Below are 18696 nucleotides of genomic sequence, written 5' to 3'. Positions count from 1 at the left end.
ATAGGGCATTATGCTAAATGAAATGTCAGACAGAGAAAAACACATATATATGACAGCCCTTCTATGTAGAATCTTAAAAATACCACAAATAAAAAAGATGCAGACTCACAGATTTAGAGAAAAAACTGATTACTAGTGGGGAGAAAGTGAAAGTCGCTCAGTCATGTCCAACTCTTTGCAACCCCGTGGACTATACAGTCCATGGAATTCTCTAGGCCAGAATACTGGAGTGGGTAGCCTTTCCCTTCTCCAGGGGATCTTCCCAACCCAGGGATGGAACCCAGGTCTCCTGAGTTGCAGGTGGATTCTTTACCAACTGAGCCACAGGGGAAGCCCAGGAATACTGGAATGGGTAGCCTATTTAAATTTAAACATATTTTATTGAAAATAAACCCATCATACAGAGTGAAATAAGCCAGAAAGATAAAGACCAATACAGTATACTAACGCATATATATGGAGTTTAAAAAGATGGTAGCGATAACCTTATAGGCAAAACAGAAAAAGAGACACAGATGTACAAAACAGACTTTTAGACTCTGTGGGAGAAGGTGAGGGTGGGATGTTCAGAGAGAGCAGCATTGAAACAAGTATACTATCAAGGGTGAAACAGACCACCAACCCAGGTTGGATGCATGAAACAGTGCTCAGGGCTGGTGCACTGGGAAGACCCAGAGGGATGGGATGGGGAGGGAGGCGGGAGGGGGGATGGGGAACACATGTAAATCCATGGCTGATTCATGTCAATGTATGGCAAAAACCACTACAATATTGTAAAGTAATTAGCCTCCAACTAATAAAAATAAATGGAAAAAAAATTAAAATAAAGTAAAACATTTAAATTTAAATATTTTATTGAAAATATTTTAATTAATTAAAATTGCTGTTTATTTTTAAATAACTAAATAAAGGAATATACTGTACAACATGGGGAATATAGCCAATATTTTATAATAACTATAAAAGGAAAGTGACCTTTAAAATCATATTAAAAAATGATTTTTTAATTAAAAGTAAGTTGAATTGAATTGAAAAGTAAAATAAAATTAAAGCTGAAAAAGAATAGAGGAAGGAGGTCATGAGGAAGAGAAGAGAGGCTGAATCAACTGTGAAGTATCCACTGAGGGGGCTGGACCAAACCCTCTGGGGCTGGACCCTCTTGGATTTGAATACCAATGGTGTCAATTAGTGGTCGGGCAGTCATTTCACATGTGAGTTTCAGTTGCTTCATGGGAGCAACAGCGCTGATTTCCTAGGGCTGTTGAGGACTGGAGGAGTTAATAAACATGTGAAGTTGGCATTATCTGCACAGCCAAATGTGAGAAGAAGTGTAAGGATGAGAATGATGAGTTGGAATCTGGCAGGTGCTTTGTGGTTGGGATGGCATCAAAGCCCTGGCTAATTTGGATGCTCTGCCTCAGCCTCCTTAGCCAGGGGGTGTCAGCTAAGCTTTGCCATCACTCGCTCCACGGGCATTTGGTCCTGTTTCCTCACCAAGGTTGTGTCAAGGGTGTGTCCCTTCTGTCATAAGGTTTCTTGAGCAACAGAAAGCTTGCCAGCAATAAAGGCCCAGACAGCTGTGTGGCCCAGTTCATAGACAGGCCTCTCAGGAGACACCTGAGAAGATCCCAGGCTGGCAGCCCTTTCTCCAAGGTCAGCACGTGGAGCCTGACCCTTCCTCGGTGCCCTGACTTGTTGGCAGCTAGGAGGGTGGTGAGAGAGCCTGAATTTGAGAAGTTACTTCCAGAGTCAGTAAGTGATATTAAATGTCTCTGTGCATCTGTCTGTCTGTCTGTCTGTGTCCCTCTCTGTCTCTCTCTGTGTATGTATGTGTGTCTGTCTGTCTCTCTCTCTCTCTCTCTGTCTCTCTGTGATTATATGTGTATGTATGTGTGTCTGTCTGTCTGTCTCTCTGTCTCTCTGTGATTGTATGTGTGTCTGTCTGTCTCTGTCTTTCTCTGTGTATGTATGTGTGTGTCTGTTTGTCTGTCTACGTCTCTCTGCCTCTCTCCCCTCTCCCCCCTAGTCCCCTACTTCCTCCTCTTTCTTTTCCCTATCCCTGCACCAATGGATGCTCAGTCCAGTTTGGGCAGAACTGAAGAAATGTTCATCCAGTTACACATCCATCATTCTTTCTTTCATTTGTTCATTTATTTGTTTATTCAAGAAACTCTCCCTGACACCAGCTCTGTGCCCATTCCCACACTGGTGACCCTGATGGAGACAGAGGCAAAGTCAGGCTATTGGTTCTAAAACTGGAGCTGCTCGTTCAGTCACTAGAATAAGAATCAAGAGCTGTAACACAAATATAGACTGGCAGAGCTGTGGGAGCCTAGAGGAGGGAGAGGCAATTTCCAGTGGGTCAACAAGGATCCCAAGACCCACTTCGCAGTGCCATTGCTATAAAGCATCTATCATGTCTAGGTCCTTTTCAGACAGGAGAACTGTCTCAGGGAGGAGAGTGAGACGTTTAAGTTCACACAGCTGGGAAGGGGCCAAGGCGGGACTGAATTCTAGGTTAAGCTTCCTTCCACTTTCTCCCTCAAAGTGTTTAATTTCTCTTCCCTCACAGCACTGGCTCCAGGGGGTGTGGGTGTGTATGGGGGGGGGGGGTGGTATGTGTGCTGCATGTGTGTTTCTAACAGATGGGGGGAGATTTAATGCTCATTTCTATCGTAGACAAGAGCTACCTTAGGGCAGGGATCATGTCTGTCTCATACAGTGTATTCCCAGGGCCCAGCACATAATACACACCCAGAAAATGTTTGCTGGATCCATAGATATATGGGTGATTGGATGGAGAAGTAGACTTATGGATAGATGAGTGGAGGAATGAATGAATGGGCAGGTGTTGGATGGGCTGATGAATGAATGAATGGATGGATCCGTGGATGGATGGATAAATGAATGAACAGATGGATGAATGGCTGGCTGGCTGGATGGGATGGACAGATGTGTGAGAGGATGCATAAATGGTAGGGGGAAGTCAGAGCAGACCTGATGTCCCCAAGATTGGCTGAGCAGGGTCTTAACCAGTAAAAAGCACTCAGGATTGAGGACAAAATGTAACAAAAAGTAAAGAAAAGGGAAAATGCCAAGACTATGGAAAAAGTCATTCTATCCAGAAAAAGAATCAGAGATGAGAATGAAGAACTTGGACAGATGTTCAGGCTCAAGTTAGAGGGAGGAAGGTGAATTGATCTATTCAGATTTGAGAACTTCTGGGACAGTTTCAAAATTGTATTCCCCACTTTGATGACATTCTCATTTTATTTTTTCTTCCAGTTTTATTGAGATACAATTGACATACAACACTGAATAAGTTTAGGGTATACAGCATAATGATTTGATTTACATACACCATGAAATGATTATCATAAGTTTAGTGAACATCCATCATCTCATATAGATACAAAATTAAAGAAATAGGAAAATATTTTTCTTGTGATGAAAACTCAGGATTTACTGTCCTAACTTTCATGTATAATACAGCAATGTTGATTATATTACCATCTTGTACACTACATCCCTAATACTTATCTATGTTATAAATGGAAGTTGTACATTTTGACTTCCCTTATCCAATTCCCCTCCCCCCTCCACCTCTGATAACCACAAATCTAACCTCTTTTTATTAATTTATTTGTTTATAAGTATAATTGACCTAATACACTGTTAGTTCCTGTTACACAGCACAGTGATTTGATATTTCTATACATCTCAAACTGATCGCCACAATGTCTAATTACAAAGTGCCACCATACCACATTATCAGTAGTTATTGACTATATTCCCCACACTGTACATTTCATACCCATCACTCATTTACTTGGTAACTAAGAGTTTGTACCTCTTAATCTTCTTTACCTATTCCTCTCATCACCCACATCCTCCTCCCCTCTGGAAACACACCTGTTTGTTTTCTGTATCTATAACTCTGTTTCTGTTTTGTTATGTTTCTTCATTTGCTTTGGCTTTTTTCTTTTTGATTCCACATATAAGTGAAATCATATGACATTTGTCTTCCTCTGTCTTATTCACTTAGCATAATGCCCTCTAGGTCCATCCATGTGGTCGCAAATGACAAGATTTCATTCTTTTTATGGCTGAATAATATTCCATTGTTTATATAAGTATCTTCTTCATCCATTCATCTACCATCAGCATGTAGGTTGTTTCCATATCTTGGCATTTGTAAATAATGCTGCAGTGAACATTGTCGTTATTGTTCAGTTGCTCAGTTATTCCAACTCTGCAAGCCCATGGACTGTAGCCCACCATGCTCCTCTGTCCATGGGATTTCCCAGGCAAGAATAGTGAAGTGGGTTGCCATTTCCTTCTCCAGGGGATGAATCTTCCCTATTCAGGGATCAAACCTGTGTCTCTTACATCTGCTGCAATGGCAGGCAGGTTCTTTACCGCTGAGCCTCCTGGGAAGCAATGAACGTGAATCGCCAGAGTATCGCACTAGACAGGTCACACTTCATGGACTGTCATCTCTTGCCCCAGGTCTGAACATGAACCAAGTCCCCACCACGGGGATCCTGTTCAGTCTCAGAAACCCAAATAGACAACCTAGTCTGTCCCCTGAGCCCCTCTGTCTTCCTTTGGAGACCTTTAACCTATCGTCTCTTGTCCCTCTTCCCTTAGGATCAGCCAAGGGTGGTGAGATTCAGACTCAGAATCAAAAGAAATGAGCAGTCCTCAGCCTTTGGAGGAGGTAGGCTGGGTGCAGGCTGGGGGAGAGGGGTGGGAACATCTAGGGAGAGGGAAAGAGAGGAATTTAATGTTTGATACACTGGAGCAGGTGAAAAATCATGACGTGGATTCAGAATTCAGTTGCTTTGTGATCATTCAGTTGGAGAAAAAGACCCAGCAATGGAACTGAAGTTGTGGCAACTGGGAAAAGAAGGGGGCACCCTGGCTACCTTTGTCTCAATGATAAAATTCTTATGATTATGGTACTCAGTATCCTGCTTCTCTTTTTTTATACCTATTTGCATATTTTTGGCTGAACTGGGTCTTAATGGGGGCACAAGGGATCCTCATTGCAGCTGGAGGGCTCCTCTCTAGTTGTGGCACACAACTCTTGTTATTGCCCTGTGGCATGTGGAATCTTATTTCCCCAACCAGGAATCGAAGCCGGGTCTCCTGCATTGGAAAGCAGATTCTTAACCAGTGCACCACCAGGGAAGTCCCACCCTGCTTTTCTTCTAAAAAAAGAAATGTTGGCCCCAATATTCTTCTTCCTCTGATAGGACAAGTTAGAATGTCAGAATTAGCTTCAGAAAGTCTGAGACCTCTGCGAGTGAGAAGGTAATGCTCAGAATACTCTTGGGAATGATGGAGAGAGAGAGACAAAGCTACCAAATGTGACAACTGGATGAGACCCTCAAAATCCCCCCCTCACACATATTCATTGTCTCTATTTGGAAGTGTGTTAATCACTCAGCCTTGCCCGACTATTTTCGACCCCATGGACTGTAGCTTATCAGGTTCCTCTGTCCATGGAATTCTCTAGGCAAGAATACTGGAGTGGGTTGCCATCCCCTTCTCCAGGGGATCTTCCTGACCCAGGGATTGAACCCAAGTCTCCCACATTGCAGGCGGATTCTTTACCGTCTGAACCACCAGGGAAGTCCCTATATTTGGAAACAGATTCAAACAGGAGCAGTGACATACTCAAGTTCACACCGGACCCCAGGTTGAATTGCCAGATTTGGCAAATAAAAATAAAGGATGCCCAGTCAAATTTTAATTTCATATCAACAACAAATAACCTTTCAGTGTAAATATACTCCATGCATGGAGAAGGCAATGGCAACCCACTCCAGTATTCTTGCCTGGAAAATCCCATGGACGGAGAAGCCTTGTAGGCTGCTGTCCATGGGGTCACTGGGAGTCGGACACGACTGAAGTGACTTAACAGCAGCAGCGTACTCCATGCAATGTTGAGGACATACTTATTCTTCAAAGTGTTAGTCACTCAGTCATGTCCAACTCTTTGCGACCCCATGGACTGTAGCCTACCAGGCTTCTCTGTCCATGGGATTCTCCAGGCAAGAATACTGGAGTGGGTCGCCATTCCCTTCTCCAAGGCATCTTCCCAACCCTGAGATCAAACCTGGGTCTCCCACATTGTGGGTGGATTCACCATCTGAGCCACAAGGGAAGCCCTTTGTTCTTTGAAACTTGAGTTGTTTTTTTTTTCATCTGAACCTTGAGTATAACTTGGCATCCTGTATTTTACTCAGCAACCCTACCTCCAGGCATCTTTGGACCACACCTGCTTTCTCCTCCCCTTCCCTGCCCCTTTGATGATTTCTGTCATCTCTTGGCCCAGGAGACATACGACATGTCGGGTGCCCGCCTGGCCCTGACACTGTGTGTCACCAAAGCCCGGGAAGGTTCCGAGGCAGATCTGGATGCCCTGGAACGCATGTTCCAGCAGCTGGGGTTTGAGAGCACCATGAAGAGAGACCCTACCGCCCAGGTATTATGCTACCGGCTCCAGCCCAGCAAGGGAGGGGTGGGGACTGAAGGAGAAGGTGGATTCCGGGATCATCCCTGAGTCCGGCCATTCCTCTCACTCCAGCAATTCCAGGAAGAATTGGAAAAATTCCAACAGGCCATCGATGCCCGAGAAGACTTTGTCAGCTGTGCCTTCGTGGTTCTCATGGCACACGGATTAGAAGGGCGCCTCAAAGGGAAGGATGAGAGGATGGTGGAGCTGGAGGACCTCTTCCAGGCTCTGAACAACAAGAACTGCCGGGCCCTGAGAGCCAAGCCTAAGGTGTACATCGTGCAGGCTTGTCGAGGAGGTGGGACCAAGAGCCAAGGACACAGAGCCCCTCCCTCCCAGATCCAAAACCCCAGCCAAGCCTTGGGTTTCCCATCTGTCTTATGACCTTTATTTTTTTCTCCTTCTTTCTTTCTGATTTTGCCTTTTCCTTCTTGATGTTTCAGAACAAAGGGACCCTGGTGAACCAGTCGCTGGAGGGGATCTTGTGATGATCACAAACAATACTCCTGAAACCATCCCAACGTACACAGACACCCTCCATGTCTTCTCCACCATAGAGGGTATGAGTTTCCAGCTGACCCAGGGTGGTCTGCTTCTCCACCTCGCCTGCCACTCCTAACCCTTGAGACTCCCCTCCAGGACCCACCATTGTCCAAGGCGTTTTGTAGCATATGTGCATGCACGTGCATGCGTGTGCATGCACACACACCCACACACACAGTCACCCACCCCCATTGAACTCCCCTGAGCCCACTTCTCTGGAATTCCCAGGGTACATTGCCTACAGACACGACCAGGAGGGCTCCTACTTCATCCAGACTCTGGTTGATGTGTTCGTCAATAAGAGAGGACCCATCCTGGAGCTTCTGACAGAGGTGAGTTGGGAGTAGGTACCTTGGAAACCCCACCCAGCCTGATCAGGGAGCATGCAGAATGGATTGTATGTGCGTGCCCAGTCACTCAGTCATGTCCGACTCTTTGTGACCCCATAGGCTATAGACCGCCAGGCTCCTCTGTCCATGGGATTTCCCAGGCAAGAATACTGGAGCAGGTTGCCATTTCCTCCTCCAGGGGATCTTCCTGACCCAAGGATCAAGCCTGCATCCTTTGCGCCTCCGGCATTGGCAGGCACATTCTTTACCAACTGCACCTCCTGGAAGCACAGCAGGCTGAGCCTCTTGCAAACCTTTCTGCATGTTCCCCCTCTCCTGCCAAGGCAAACCTGGGTCCCAACACAGAAACTAGAACACCCATCTCCCTGAAGTGACTTTCCCTAAAGCAGGGAGTTCCAAAGCTTACAGTATGTGAGATAATTTAGATGAAATATGGATACATTTCTGTAAGCAAGCCCCTTAGGTTCAACTCGTCTTTGGACATTCTGATGGTTATGTGTTATGTTGGCAGATTAGAAAAAACATATAACGAGAATGTGCAGCCAGTGATTCCACAGAGATTATGGTGAGAAAGTGAAAGTGTTAGTTGCTCAATCATACCCAGCTCCTTGTGACCTCATGGACTGTAGCCCCCCCCCCCCCCAGGGTCCTCTGTCTGTGGAATTCTCCAGGCAAGAATACTGGGGTGGGTGGCCATTTCTTTCTCCAGGGGATCTTCCTGACACAGGGATGGAACTCGGCTCTCCAGCACTGAAGGCAGATTCTTTACCTTCTGAGACACCGGAAGCCCGATTACAGTGTAGGATGGGACAATAAAGATCTCCCATTTTAGGACATGGAGACCCACCTGCCATAACTTTCTCCCAATAAGCTCATTACCCAACTCCCCCAAAACCCCAGCCACAAGCTGACCATTCCTGTTGCTGCAGGTGACCCGGAGGATGGCAGAAGCAGAGATGATTCAAGAAGGGGAAGCAAGGAAAGTGAACCCTGAAATCCAAAGCACTCTTCGGAAACGACTCTATCTGCAGTAGGAGTAGAAAGGGTGGGGTGGGGCTGTCTTTCAGGTGCCCTCTCTGGCCCCCACAGAGCTTTAAAGGCAGCTCTCACCACTTCTCCAAAATCCTCTCTTCCCAAAGCTAAATGGTGCCCAGCTCTTCTTTCATCACACCCTTCATGAAGGTCCTCCTTCGATCTATCCCCATCCTTCTTAGGGCAAGCCAGCTAAAACTGAGCACAAGGCATGGTGATAACAATAACATCACCTCCCTCAGGCTGGACTCTCTACCTCTGTTAATACACCAAAAAGGCATTCACTTATCCCAGTCTCTATTCTTATGCTCCAGTGAAGCTCTCTTCTTTCTGCCATGAATCATATCCATACAAATGTAACTGGATAAAACTCAAGATTTTCCACCGATAAAACATGCCTATTCACCACCTCCCATCCCAATCAAAACTTCACTGGCTCTGGAATTTCACGTGGAGTTGTAATCTCCTCCTCCTGGCAATCACATCCATTCCCATCTCCCAGAGATTTCCTCTCAACCACGGGAAATTCAGTAAAGCAAAAGTTGTTCTCTCTCCAAGACCCCTCTTCTTTGGCTAGCAAGCTGGTGCCTTGATGCCATCCACCTCATGGTTTCTCTATGGTTAGTGGAGGTGCTTCCTCCTTTTCTGAAGCCCTCCCTCCTAACTAATGCCACTCCATCCACTGCTCTGAACCCTGACATCTGTCTGAGACAATCCATCACTTTACCCATTCTCATAGTTTCGACTCTCTTTTTAAAAAAATTTTTTGTTCTTAATTGGAGGATAATGGCTTTACTGTGTTGTGTTACTTCTGCCGTATAACAATGTGAATGAGCCACAAATGCACATATATCCGCTCCCTCTGGAACCTCTCTCCCACCCCACCCCATCCCACATCCCGGTTGTCACAGAGCACCAGGCTGAATTCCTTGTGTCAACAGCAACTTCCCACTAGTCAACTTCCAACCACTCTAAATCATAGCATGTTGGAGCTATGGAGAAACCCCTTGTGTTACCCTGTTTCTTTTCAGACAAGTTTATAGAGGACTAGAGAGGCTAAATCACTTCTCAAATACCACACAGTAAGCCAGTGGCAGGGTCAAGGTCTGGCTTCCAGGCTAGCCCCACTTCCACTACCTGCTAAGTCTTCCATTAGTGAGTGTGTGCGTAGTTGCTCAGTCTGATCTGACTCTTTTTGACCCCCGTGGACTGTAATCCACTAGGCTCCTCTGTCCATGGCACTCTGCAGGCAAGAATACTGAAGAGGGTTGCCATGCCCTCCTCCAGGGAATCTTCCCAACCTTGGGATCTAACCCAAGTCTCTGACATCTCCTGCATTGGCAAACAGGTTCTTTACCACTAGCACCACCTGGGAAAGTTTACCTCCATGGGATTCTGACACTGGGCTGAAAGCTGGATCAGAGGCTCCCAAGTCTATGACAACTTTCTACTTATCTACAGTCCTGACCTTTCCCACCATAATAACCTGTGATCATATCTGCCATCACTGAAAAATCATGGCTAAAGCAGAATCATTTCTTTCTGGTCCATCCATCAAGTGTTCCCTGGAACCGTCAATCTCAAACCTCTGCAGTCATCTATGACACCCCTCTTCCTGCATCCTTCATATGTCACCAGCCACCATACCCAGCCCAGCGTGACTTTGAAACATTCTCTTCCTTTCCTTTTCACTCTCTAGTTCCATCCTCTCAGGTCTCTATCTTTGTACCAGTTTCCTTCCTTGCCTCTTTGCCCTCCCATCTCAGCCCTCCTCTGACCTCCATATCATCTACAATTCCTGATCTCCCCAGAACACTCAAGAAGACACAACAGTGCCTCTTTACACAGAGATCAAGGCTCAACTCCACACCCTGATTTCTCACACCTGTACAATCCCACTCCTATCAGTGATCATATAAACTCATCTCCCACTTCCCCAATCATGCTCCAAGACTAATGTTGTCTTATTCGTCCCTGCATCTAAGCCTTTGTTCTTACCATTTCTCCAAGCGTGAGTGCCCTCTCTCTCTTGTTCACCCACTTTCCACTATCTCCCGCCCCTACTTATTCCAGAAAGCCATTCCTAATATTCTTTCCAGTTGATTCTGCTCTGTCACCCAGGATGAGACACAAATTACAATTTCTCCAGGATGGGGAACAAGTCTTTGCTCAACATAATGGATGTTCAGTAAACAGTTGTCAAACTTTAAGAATCTGTGGGTCTCCATTCCTACCCTGCAAATAGGTTCATCAGTACTATTTTCCTAGATTCCATGTATATGCATTATGGGCGATATTTGTTTTTCTCTTTCTGGGTTATTTCACTTATAACAGGCTCTAGGTTCAACCACTTCACTGCAACTGATTCATATTCATTCCTTTTATGGTTGAGTAATATTCCGTATATGTACCACAACTTCTTTATCCATTCATCTGTTGATGGACATCTAGATGCTTCCATATTCTGACTGTAAATAGTGCTGCAATGGACATTGGGGGTAGATGTGTCTTTCTGAATAATAAAATAAAAGAATATGTTGGAATCTTTGCTCTGTACTTAAACAGTGAGGATGATGAGATAGGCATTGTATATTTGATTCCTTTTCCCTGATGGCCAACTGCCTCCCCGTATGTCTGTCATGCACAGAGAGTAATGAGCCTCAGTCCTTTTATATAAGCAGATGTGCTGGGAGTGGTAAAGTCACAGGCCACACTTCCATGCCATGTGGCTATATTTTACATGACAGTTCCACCTCCAGAATGTTCCCACGGAAGTATCCAGACACAGAACTGTAGCTTTCCAGAACCCTAAGGGATCTTGGAGATCAGCTAGTTATAGGATCATGGATATTTAGCAAGTGTGCCATCTCTCTCTATGTTGGTGCCCATGACAAACATGACTAATCAATCACACTTTCCGGGGACTTCCCTGACAGTTCAGTGGTTAAGAATCCTCCACCCCAAGAGGGTAAGATGAATGGAGCAAGTAGCATGGAAGCGTATACACTACCATATGTAAAGCAGATAGCCAATGGAAATATGCTATATGACTCAGGGAGCTCAAACTGGGGCTCTGTAACAGCCTAGAGCAGTGGGAAAGGGTGGAAGGTGGGAGGGAGGTTCAAGATGGGGGGACATATGTATGCCTGCAGCTAATTCATGTTAATATATGGCAGAAATGAAACTAATATTATAAAGCAATTATCCTTCAATTAAAAATAAACACATTTTTTTTCAAATCTATGAGAACAGTAAAATAAGGAATCCACCTTCCAATGCAGGGGCCTGTGTTCATTCCCTGACCAGGGAACAAGATCCCACATGCCACAACTAAGACCTGATACAGTCAAATAAATAAATTTCTTTTAAAGTTTATCCACTTAATCATTTTTCAATATATGCAATGTATCATCACATTGTATACCTTAAACTTACACAGTGTTATATGTTAATTATATATGTTAATTATATCATATATGTTAATTATATGTTAATTATATCTTGATAAATTGGAAAATTATTTAATAATTTCTTTAATTTTAAAAAGTATATACACTAGCAGAGGATGAGATGGTTAGAAAGCATCACTGACTCAATAGACATGAACTTTATCTCCTGGCAAATTGCAGGAGATAGTGGAGGACAGGGAAGCCTGGCATGCTGCAGTCCATGGGGTGGCAAAGAATCGGACACAATTTAGCTACTAAACAACAACATACACTAGCAAGGGAAGCACAAGGAGTTGATCTCCTAAGCCATTTTAAAGGCCTCCAGTTCAGCACAAGACACAAGAAAAGCAATAGGATGTCTAGCTTTCAGAACTTAGGATACAATTGGTCTGCTTTCATTCTAATTGGTTGGGTTATTTGGGGAACAAAACATCTCAGCTATTTATGAAGTTGTTGTTACAGATGATCAATTATAGGAAATGAGGTCACCCTCATGCTGGCCAATTAATTTATTAATCTCCTTGCCCACAGTCTATACCCATGCCCACAACTCACCCAAGGTGTGCTCCTTACGCCCAGTTGGCTTCCTATTACATTCTGACCATACAAGACACAAGAGAGAGACAGGAAGGAGGAGGAGGGACTTGTGATTTGAATTTTCCTGTTGTCGTCCAGCTGTATCAGATCTTTCCAGCTTCCAATTACTTTGACCCATATGTAAAACTTGCATCATCATGCTGCTGCTGCTGCTGCTGCTAAGTTGCTTCAGTCGTGTCCGACTCTGTGCGACCCAATAGACGGCAGCCCATCAGGCTCCCCCCATCCCTGGGATTCTCCAGGCAAGAACACTGGAGTGGGCTGCCATTTCCTTCAATGCGTGAAAGTGAAAAGTGAAAGTGAAGTCGCTCAGCCATGTCCGATTCTTAGCGACTCCATGGACTGCAGCCCACCAGGTTCCTCCGTCCATGAGATTTTCCAGGCAAGAGAACTGGAGTGGGGTGCCATTGCCTTCTCTGAGAATCATCATGCCTCTCCCTAAATACACCAGCCCCAACTGGTCAGGAACGCCTCCACAGAGGTATGAGTACCAGATTCACATGGGACACTCTTCTCCATCCTCTGTGCTTCTAGGATCTGCTAACCTCAGCTCCTCCCTTTGCTTCCCAGGTCTGGGCAGGTCACCTGATCCCTACCTGAACTATCTCTGGTTTAACCCTAGAAATGCCTTCTTGCCTTTTCAGTCCCCCACTGCCTGTTTGGTCAATGCCCACAATAAATTCTCTCTGTTAAAATACCTTGAGTGCATCTACAACACGGATAAAATTTGAAAGTGTTACATTCAATGAAATAAGCCAGACACAAAAGGACAAGTATTGAGACTTCTCTAGTGGTCCAGTGATTAAGATTTGGTGCTCCTGGTGGGAGGGGGGATCAGGAAGGGGAACACATGTAAATCTATGGCTGATTCATATCAATGTATGGCAAAAACCACTACAATATTGTAAAGAAATTAGCCTCCAACTAATAAAAATAAATGGGAAATAAATAGATAAATAAAATAAACACTGTAAAAAAAAAAAAAAAAAAAAGATTTGGTGCTCCCAATGCAGGAGACCCAGGTTCAATCCCTGGTCAGGGAACTAGCTTCCACATGCCACAACTAAGAGTTAAATGCTGCAACTAAAGATCCTGTATTCCACAACTAAGACTCAGTGCAGCCAAATAAATAAATAAAAGTTTAAATAAACAGACGAGTGTCATATGAGTCCATTTATAGGTTTGCCTACTCCAAACAGGCAAACTCACAGAGACACAAAGTAGATTAGAGATAACCAGAAGCTGGAGGCGAGGAGATTGGGGAGCTACTGTATAACGATTACAGAGTTTCTGTTTGGGGTGACAAAAAACTTTGGAAATAGTGAAGTTGGCTGCCCATTATGAACTGCACACCTTAAAATGGTTAAAATGGCAAGCTTTGTGTCACATATATTTTACCACAATTTTTAAAAGCTAATAATGTAATACACCAAAAGACAATGAATTGAACAATTTAAATGGGTCCATTGGATGGCATGTGAAGTACATCTCAATAAAGTTGTTTTGGGCTTCCCTGGTTATTCAGTGGTAAGGTATCTGCCTGCCAATGCAGGAGATGTGAGTTCAATCCCAGGGTCAGGAAGATCCCCTGGAGGAGGAAATGGCAACCCACTCCAGTATTCTTGCCTGGAGAATTCTCTGGACAGAGGAGCCTGGCGGGCTACATCTGTGGCGTCACAAAAGAGTCAGACATGTCTTAGCAACTAAACAACAACAACAAAGTTGTTTTAAAAAAACATAACTTGTTTGCCTTGCAGGGAATAAAACTACCTTAATAAAGATTTTTAAAACTCCTTTGGTGATTCCAACTCCCTTGGTACGTGGTTGCACAACTCTTTAGACACACCAAAGACCATTGAACCCTGTAGTTTCAAACGGTAAATTGACAGTGTGTGAATTATATATAATAAAGTTATGTTTTAAAGGGAGTAGTTACCTATTATGATAAGTGGAAAGTCAGTATTAACTGCCATAATTAGGAGATAAGCATAAGAACATGATTCAACTATGAGAAAGGAGGAAATCCTGCCGCTCGCAGCAATATGGACAGAACTTGAAAGCATGATGCTGAGTGAGATAAGCCAGACAAAGACTAATCCTGTATGAAATCACTTGTACATGAATCCTTTAAAAACTGAACTTGTAGAAACAGTAGAAAGGTGGTTATCAGAGCCTGGGAGATAGGGAAACTGGGGAGATGTTTTAAAGGTACAAACTTGCAAACTGGATGATGAATAAGTTAAGGAGGTCTAATGCACAGCATAGGGATTGTAGTCAACAATGCTGTCGTATAAACTTCCAAGTTGCTAAGACACTGAATCTTAAGCGTTCTCACCACAAAAAAGAAATGATAATTATGTGACGTGATAGAAGTGTTAGCTAATGCTGTGGTGGAAACTGTATTGCAATATATAAATGTTTCAAAACAACACATGGTACACCTTAAACTTACATAATGCTCTTTGTCAATTATATCTCAATTTTTTATTCCATACATACAATTAAAAATTTTAATGTTAATGTATGATAGAGACAACAACCCACTCCAGTGTTCTTGCCTGGAGAATCCCAGGGACGGCAGGGCCTGGTGGGCTGCCGTCTATGGGGTCGCACAGAGTCGGACACAACTGAAGCGACTTGGCAGCGTGATAGAGACAAAAAAAGAATGGTGGTTACCAGGGTCTGGGGTGAGGGCTAGAGAGTTATTGTTTAGTGGATACAGAGTTTTAGTACAGTAAGATGAAAAAGTTTTGGATGGATAGTTGTACTGATTGCACAACCATGTGAATGTACTTAAGGTTACTGAGCTATGGTCTTAAAAATGACTAAAATTGCATATCTTATTGTATATTTATAAAATTGTACAAAATTTTATAAACTTTAGAAATTTTAATGTGTAAAATTGTAAAATAAAATGTATAAAATTGTAAAATTTATAAAATTGGACATTTTACCACATTAAAAAGTGGTAACAGAAAAAAAAATGTTTATGTATGAACCATCAAAAGTCACTTCAGTGTACAACCAGTTTTTGTGCCACATACTGCCTTTTGACATCATGGCCGTATCCTGGTCTTTGCCTCTTTGTTCATGCGTATAAACATTTCTCAAAGAATTGCTAAGACAAAGGTTTGAGCATTTTTATTTCCCATTGTTCACTCATTCATTACATTAAAATAATTTATCAAATTCCTACCCAATGCCAAATACTGTTCTAGGCTCTGGAAATAGTGTGGTTGACCAAGACCCTCATCTCATGGAATTCACATTCCGGTGGGGAGATGATAAACAATACAATATGATTTTTGGTATTGCTGAGTGCAATGGAGTGGGGGAGCACCACATGAGGCTAAAGAATTGGAGGCAAGAGTCGGATGTGATTTGGCAACTGAACAACAAAGGTGATAGTTGAGCAGAGATCTATCTGAAGAAACAATGAGTGAGGACCATGAAAAGATCTAATGGTCTAGGCACTCTTCATTATATATCTACAAACCCCTATGCTATTATTTTACTCAAGTTTTTTTTTTAAGTAATTCTTTTTTATTTAAAAATAAACTGTTGGAAATAAACTCACGGACATAGAAAGCAAACTTATGGTTACTAAAGAAAAAAGGGAGGAAGGGATAAATTAGGAGACTGGGATTAACATACACACACTACTATATATAAAATAAACTAGGGCCTACTGTGCATAGAAAGGAGGGAGCTATGCTCAATATCTTATAATAACCTATAATGGAAAAGCACTTGAAAAAAGAACAGACATATAAACATACATGTTGTCTACTTTTTAAAAGTGCACAACATGAAAGTTATGAGTTAAGTTTTACTTGGGGCAAAATGAGGACTGCAGCCTGGGAGACAGCACCTCAGATAGCTCTGAGAAACTGCTCCAAAGAGGTGGGGGAGGCAGGGAAGATCAGTATACATATGATTTTTGATGAAGGGGAGTACATGCAATCAAACACATATTTTTCCAGAAGGTTTCTGTTAGGCTCCTGAAGCTTTCTGCCAGACACAAGGAACAATCATCACCATGAGGGATTTCAGTGTCTTTCTAGTTATGAGAAGATGCAAGAACTGAGCTTATAAAACTACCTCCTGAAAATAACTATCTGAAGACCTGTTCTGGCCAGTTTCTTTCCCCCTGAGCACAGAGTGCCTCATTTCTGCTCTCCACCCTGAACTCCTTTCGGAGAGTGTTCAAAATGAGCAGCGACAGCAGCACATGGTTTAATCCTTGTAGAGGCAGATGGCAAGTGCCAATTTGTAGTTGACAATGTGTAACTGAACCACTTTGCTGTACACCCAAAACTAACACAACACTGTAAATCAACTATGCTTCAATTCTTCTAATGAGCCTATTTTAAAAAAAAAAAAAAAGCACTTACCCATTCAACATACAACAGAATACTATCTGGCAATCTAAAAAAGCATGTAATACAGATTCACACAGACAGAAGAGCCTGGCAGGCTACACAGTCCATGGGGTCGCAAGAGTCGGACACAATTTAGCAACTAAACCACCACTGATTAACACATTAGCAGGAAGGGACCTTGAAAACACTAAACTCTTAAAGCAGTGAGAACACTCTTTGTGGTTTTGGGATGAAAGCAAGGACCTCCAGGAAGAAATGTTAAGGAAGCAGATTTGGGCTTAACCTTAGAAATTTCTAGCATCAAAATATACCCCGTCCCCCAAGGTAAGCATCCACTTCTGAATTTCAAGATCTCCCTTCCTGCAACCTCCAACCCCCAAAGTTATTTAAACAGAGCTCACCCACAACAATCCTCCAAAGGGGCTCATAAATCCAATGCAAGCAAACATGGGAGTGTTGTGCAGAAAAAACAATGCAAATTCCACCAGCTCCATAGGGACCTGCTCATGTATGCTAAGTTGCTTCCATCGCTTCTGAGACTGCAACCATATGGACTGTAGCCCACCAGGCCCCTCTGTCCATGTGATTCTCCAGGCAAGAATACTGGAGTGGGTTGCCATGGCCTTCTCCACAGGAATCTTCCTGACCCAGGGATTGAACCCACATCTCTCTCCTGCATTGGCAGACGGGCTCTTTACCACAGCACCACATAGGGACCTGTAACACCTTAAAAATTAGCACAAAGTTTTATGAATTGGTGGTGTATAAATTTATATCATAACCTTTGGAAAAGACAGTCTTCATCAAGAGCTGTAAAAATGTTCTTTTCCTTGACCCTGTAACTCCACTTCAGGAAAGTTATCATAAAGAAATAATTCAACAGGGCTTCCCTGGTGGCTCAGTGGTGAAGAATCTGCCTGTCAATACAGGAGACATGGTTCCATCCCTGACCTGGGAAAATCCCACATGCCAAGGAGCAACTAAGTCCGTGTGCCCCAACTACTGACCCTGTGTGCCCCAGAGCCCTGGAGCCTGCTGAGCCTATGGGCCACAACTACTGAAGCCCTGCCCCTAGAGCCCATGCTCCACAAGAGAAGCTGGGGTAGGAAATAGACAAGCTCCAAGTGTGATATACAACTGGCCTTGTTCGCAATTCATGGGACTCGGACAAATGGGCTTCAGACTAGATACTTAAAACCAGCCTCATGTTTGCATTCCCTGAGACAAGAGACAGGTGGGCTCCAGTCAAGGCATTTACAATCAGCCTCCTGTTTGCCCTCCAAAATGGAAGTAACAACAGAAACAGGGTAAATAACCAGTCTTTGCCTCCTGCAAAGACCTTAAGGTAATAGTCATGGCAAGAACAAAAAGAGGGAAAACCCTGTTTGAGGAAAGGATTAAGGGATCTCCAGTCCCCCCTTTGTGGGACAAGGGAGACGTGAGCCCTGTGCAGAAAGGCTCCTTGGGTGTCAAAAGTCAGGGGATAATTCCCGGCCATAATGCATCTTGCTCTCCCAAAGCCTTCACTTTGAGACCCACCTTGGCTGAAGGGTATGCGTGCACCCAGGGGAGGATCCTGAGGCAAGTTAACCAGAGAGGGGACAGAGCAAGATGACTGGCCTGAGGGAAGACAAAGACCTGGAAAACAGCCCACTTATAAAGGATTTACACTTCCCAAAGGCGCAAGTCTCTCTCTGAGCTGGCCCATGTGCCTTTCTGCATGTACTTTTCCTCTCCTTAAACTTTCTACATTACTCTTTACCTTCTGCCTCCTTGCCTGAATTCATTCTTGACTAGGCAGGCAAGGACTAGGGACTCTA

General features: G+C 43.7%; 1 protein-coding gene across 1 annotated transcript; it reads left to right on the top strand.

Annotated features, from left to right (window-relative positions):
• Positions 1-4693: 4693 nt before the first annotated feature.
• On the top strand, positions 4694-8450 carry CASP14 (caspase 14). The gene is made up of 6 exons (XM_065932036.1): positions 4694-4720; positions 6344-6493; positions 6596-6821; positions 6967-7083; positions 7295-7398; positions 8346-8450. Exons 1-6 carry the CDS (start codon positions 4694-4696, stop codon positions 8448-8450), a joined length of 729 nt encoding a protein of 242 aa, XP_065788108.1.
• The last annotated feature ends 10246 nt before the right edge of the window (positions 8451-18696 follow it).

The sequence above is a fragment of the Muntiacus reevesi genome, chromosome 1 (assembly GCF_963930625.1).
Source record: "Muntiacus reevesi chromosome 1, mMunRee1.1, whole genome shotgun sequence".
NCBI classification, from domain to species: domain Eukaryota; kingdom Metazoa; phylum Chordata; class Mammalia; order Artiodactyla; family Cervidae; genus Muntiacus; species Muntiacus reevesi.
Note: the sequence above shows the minus strand (reverse complement) of the source record. Positions and strands in the feature narration are given on the sequence as shown.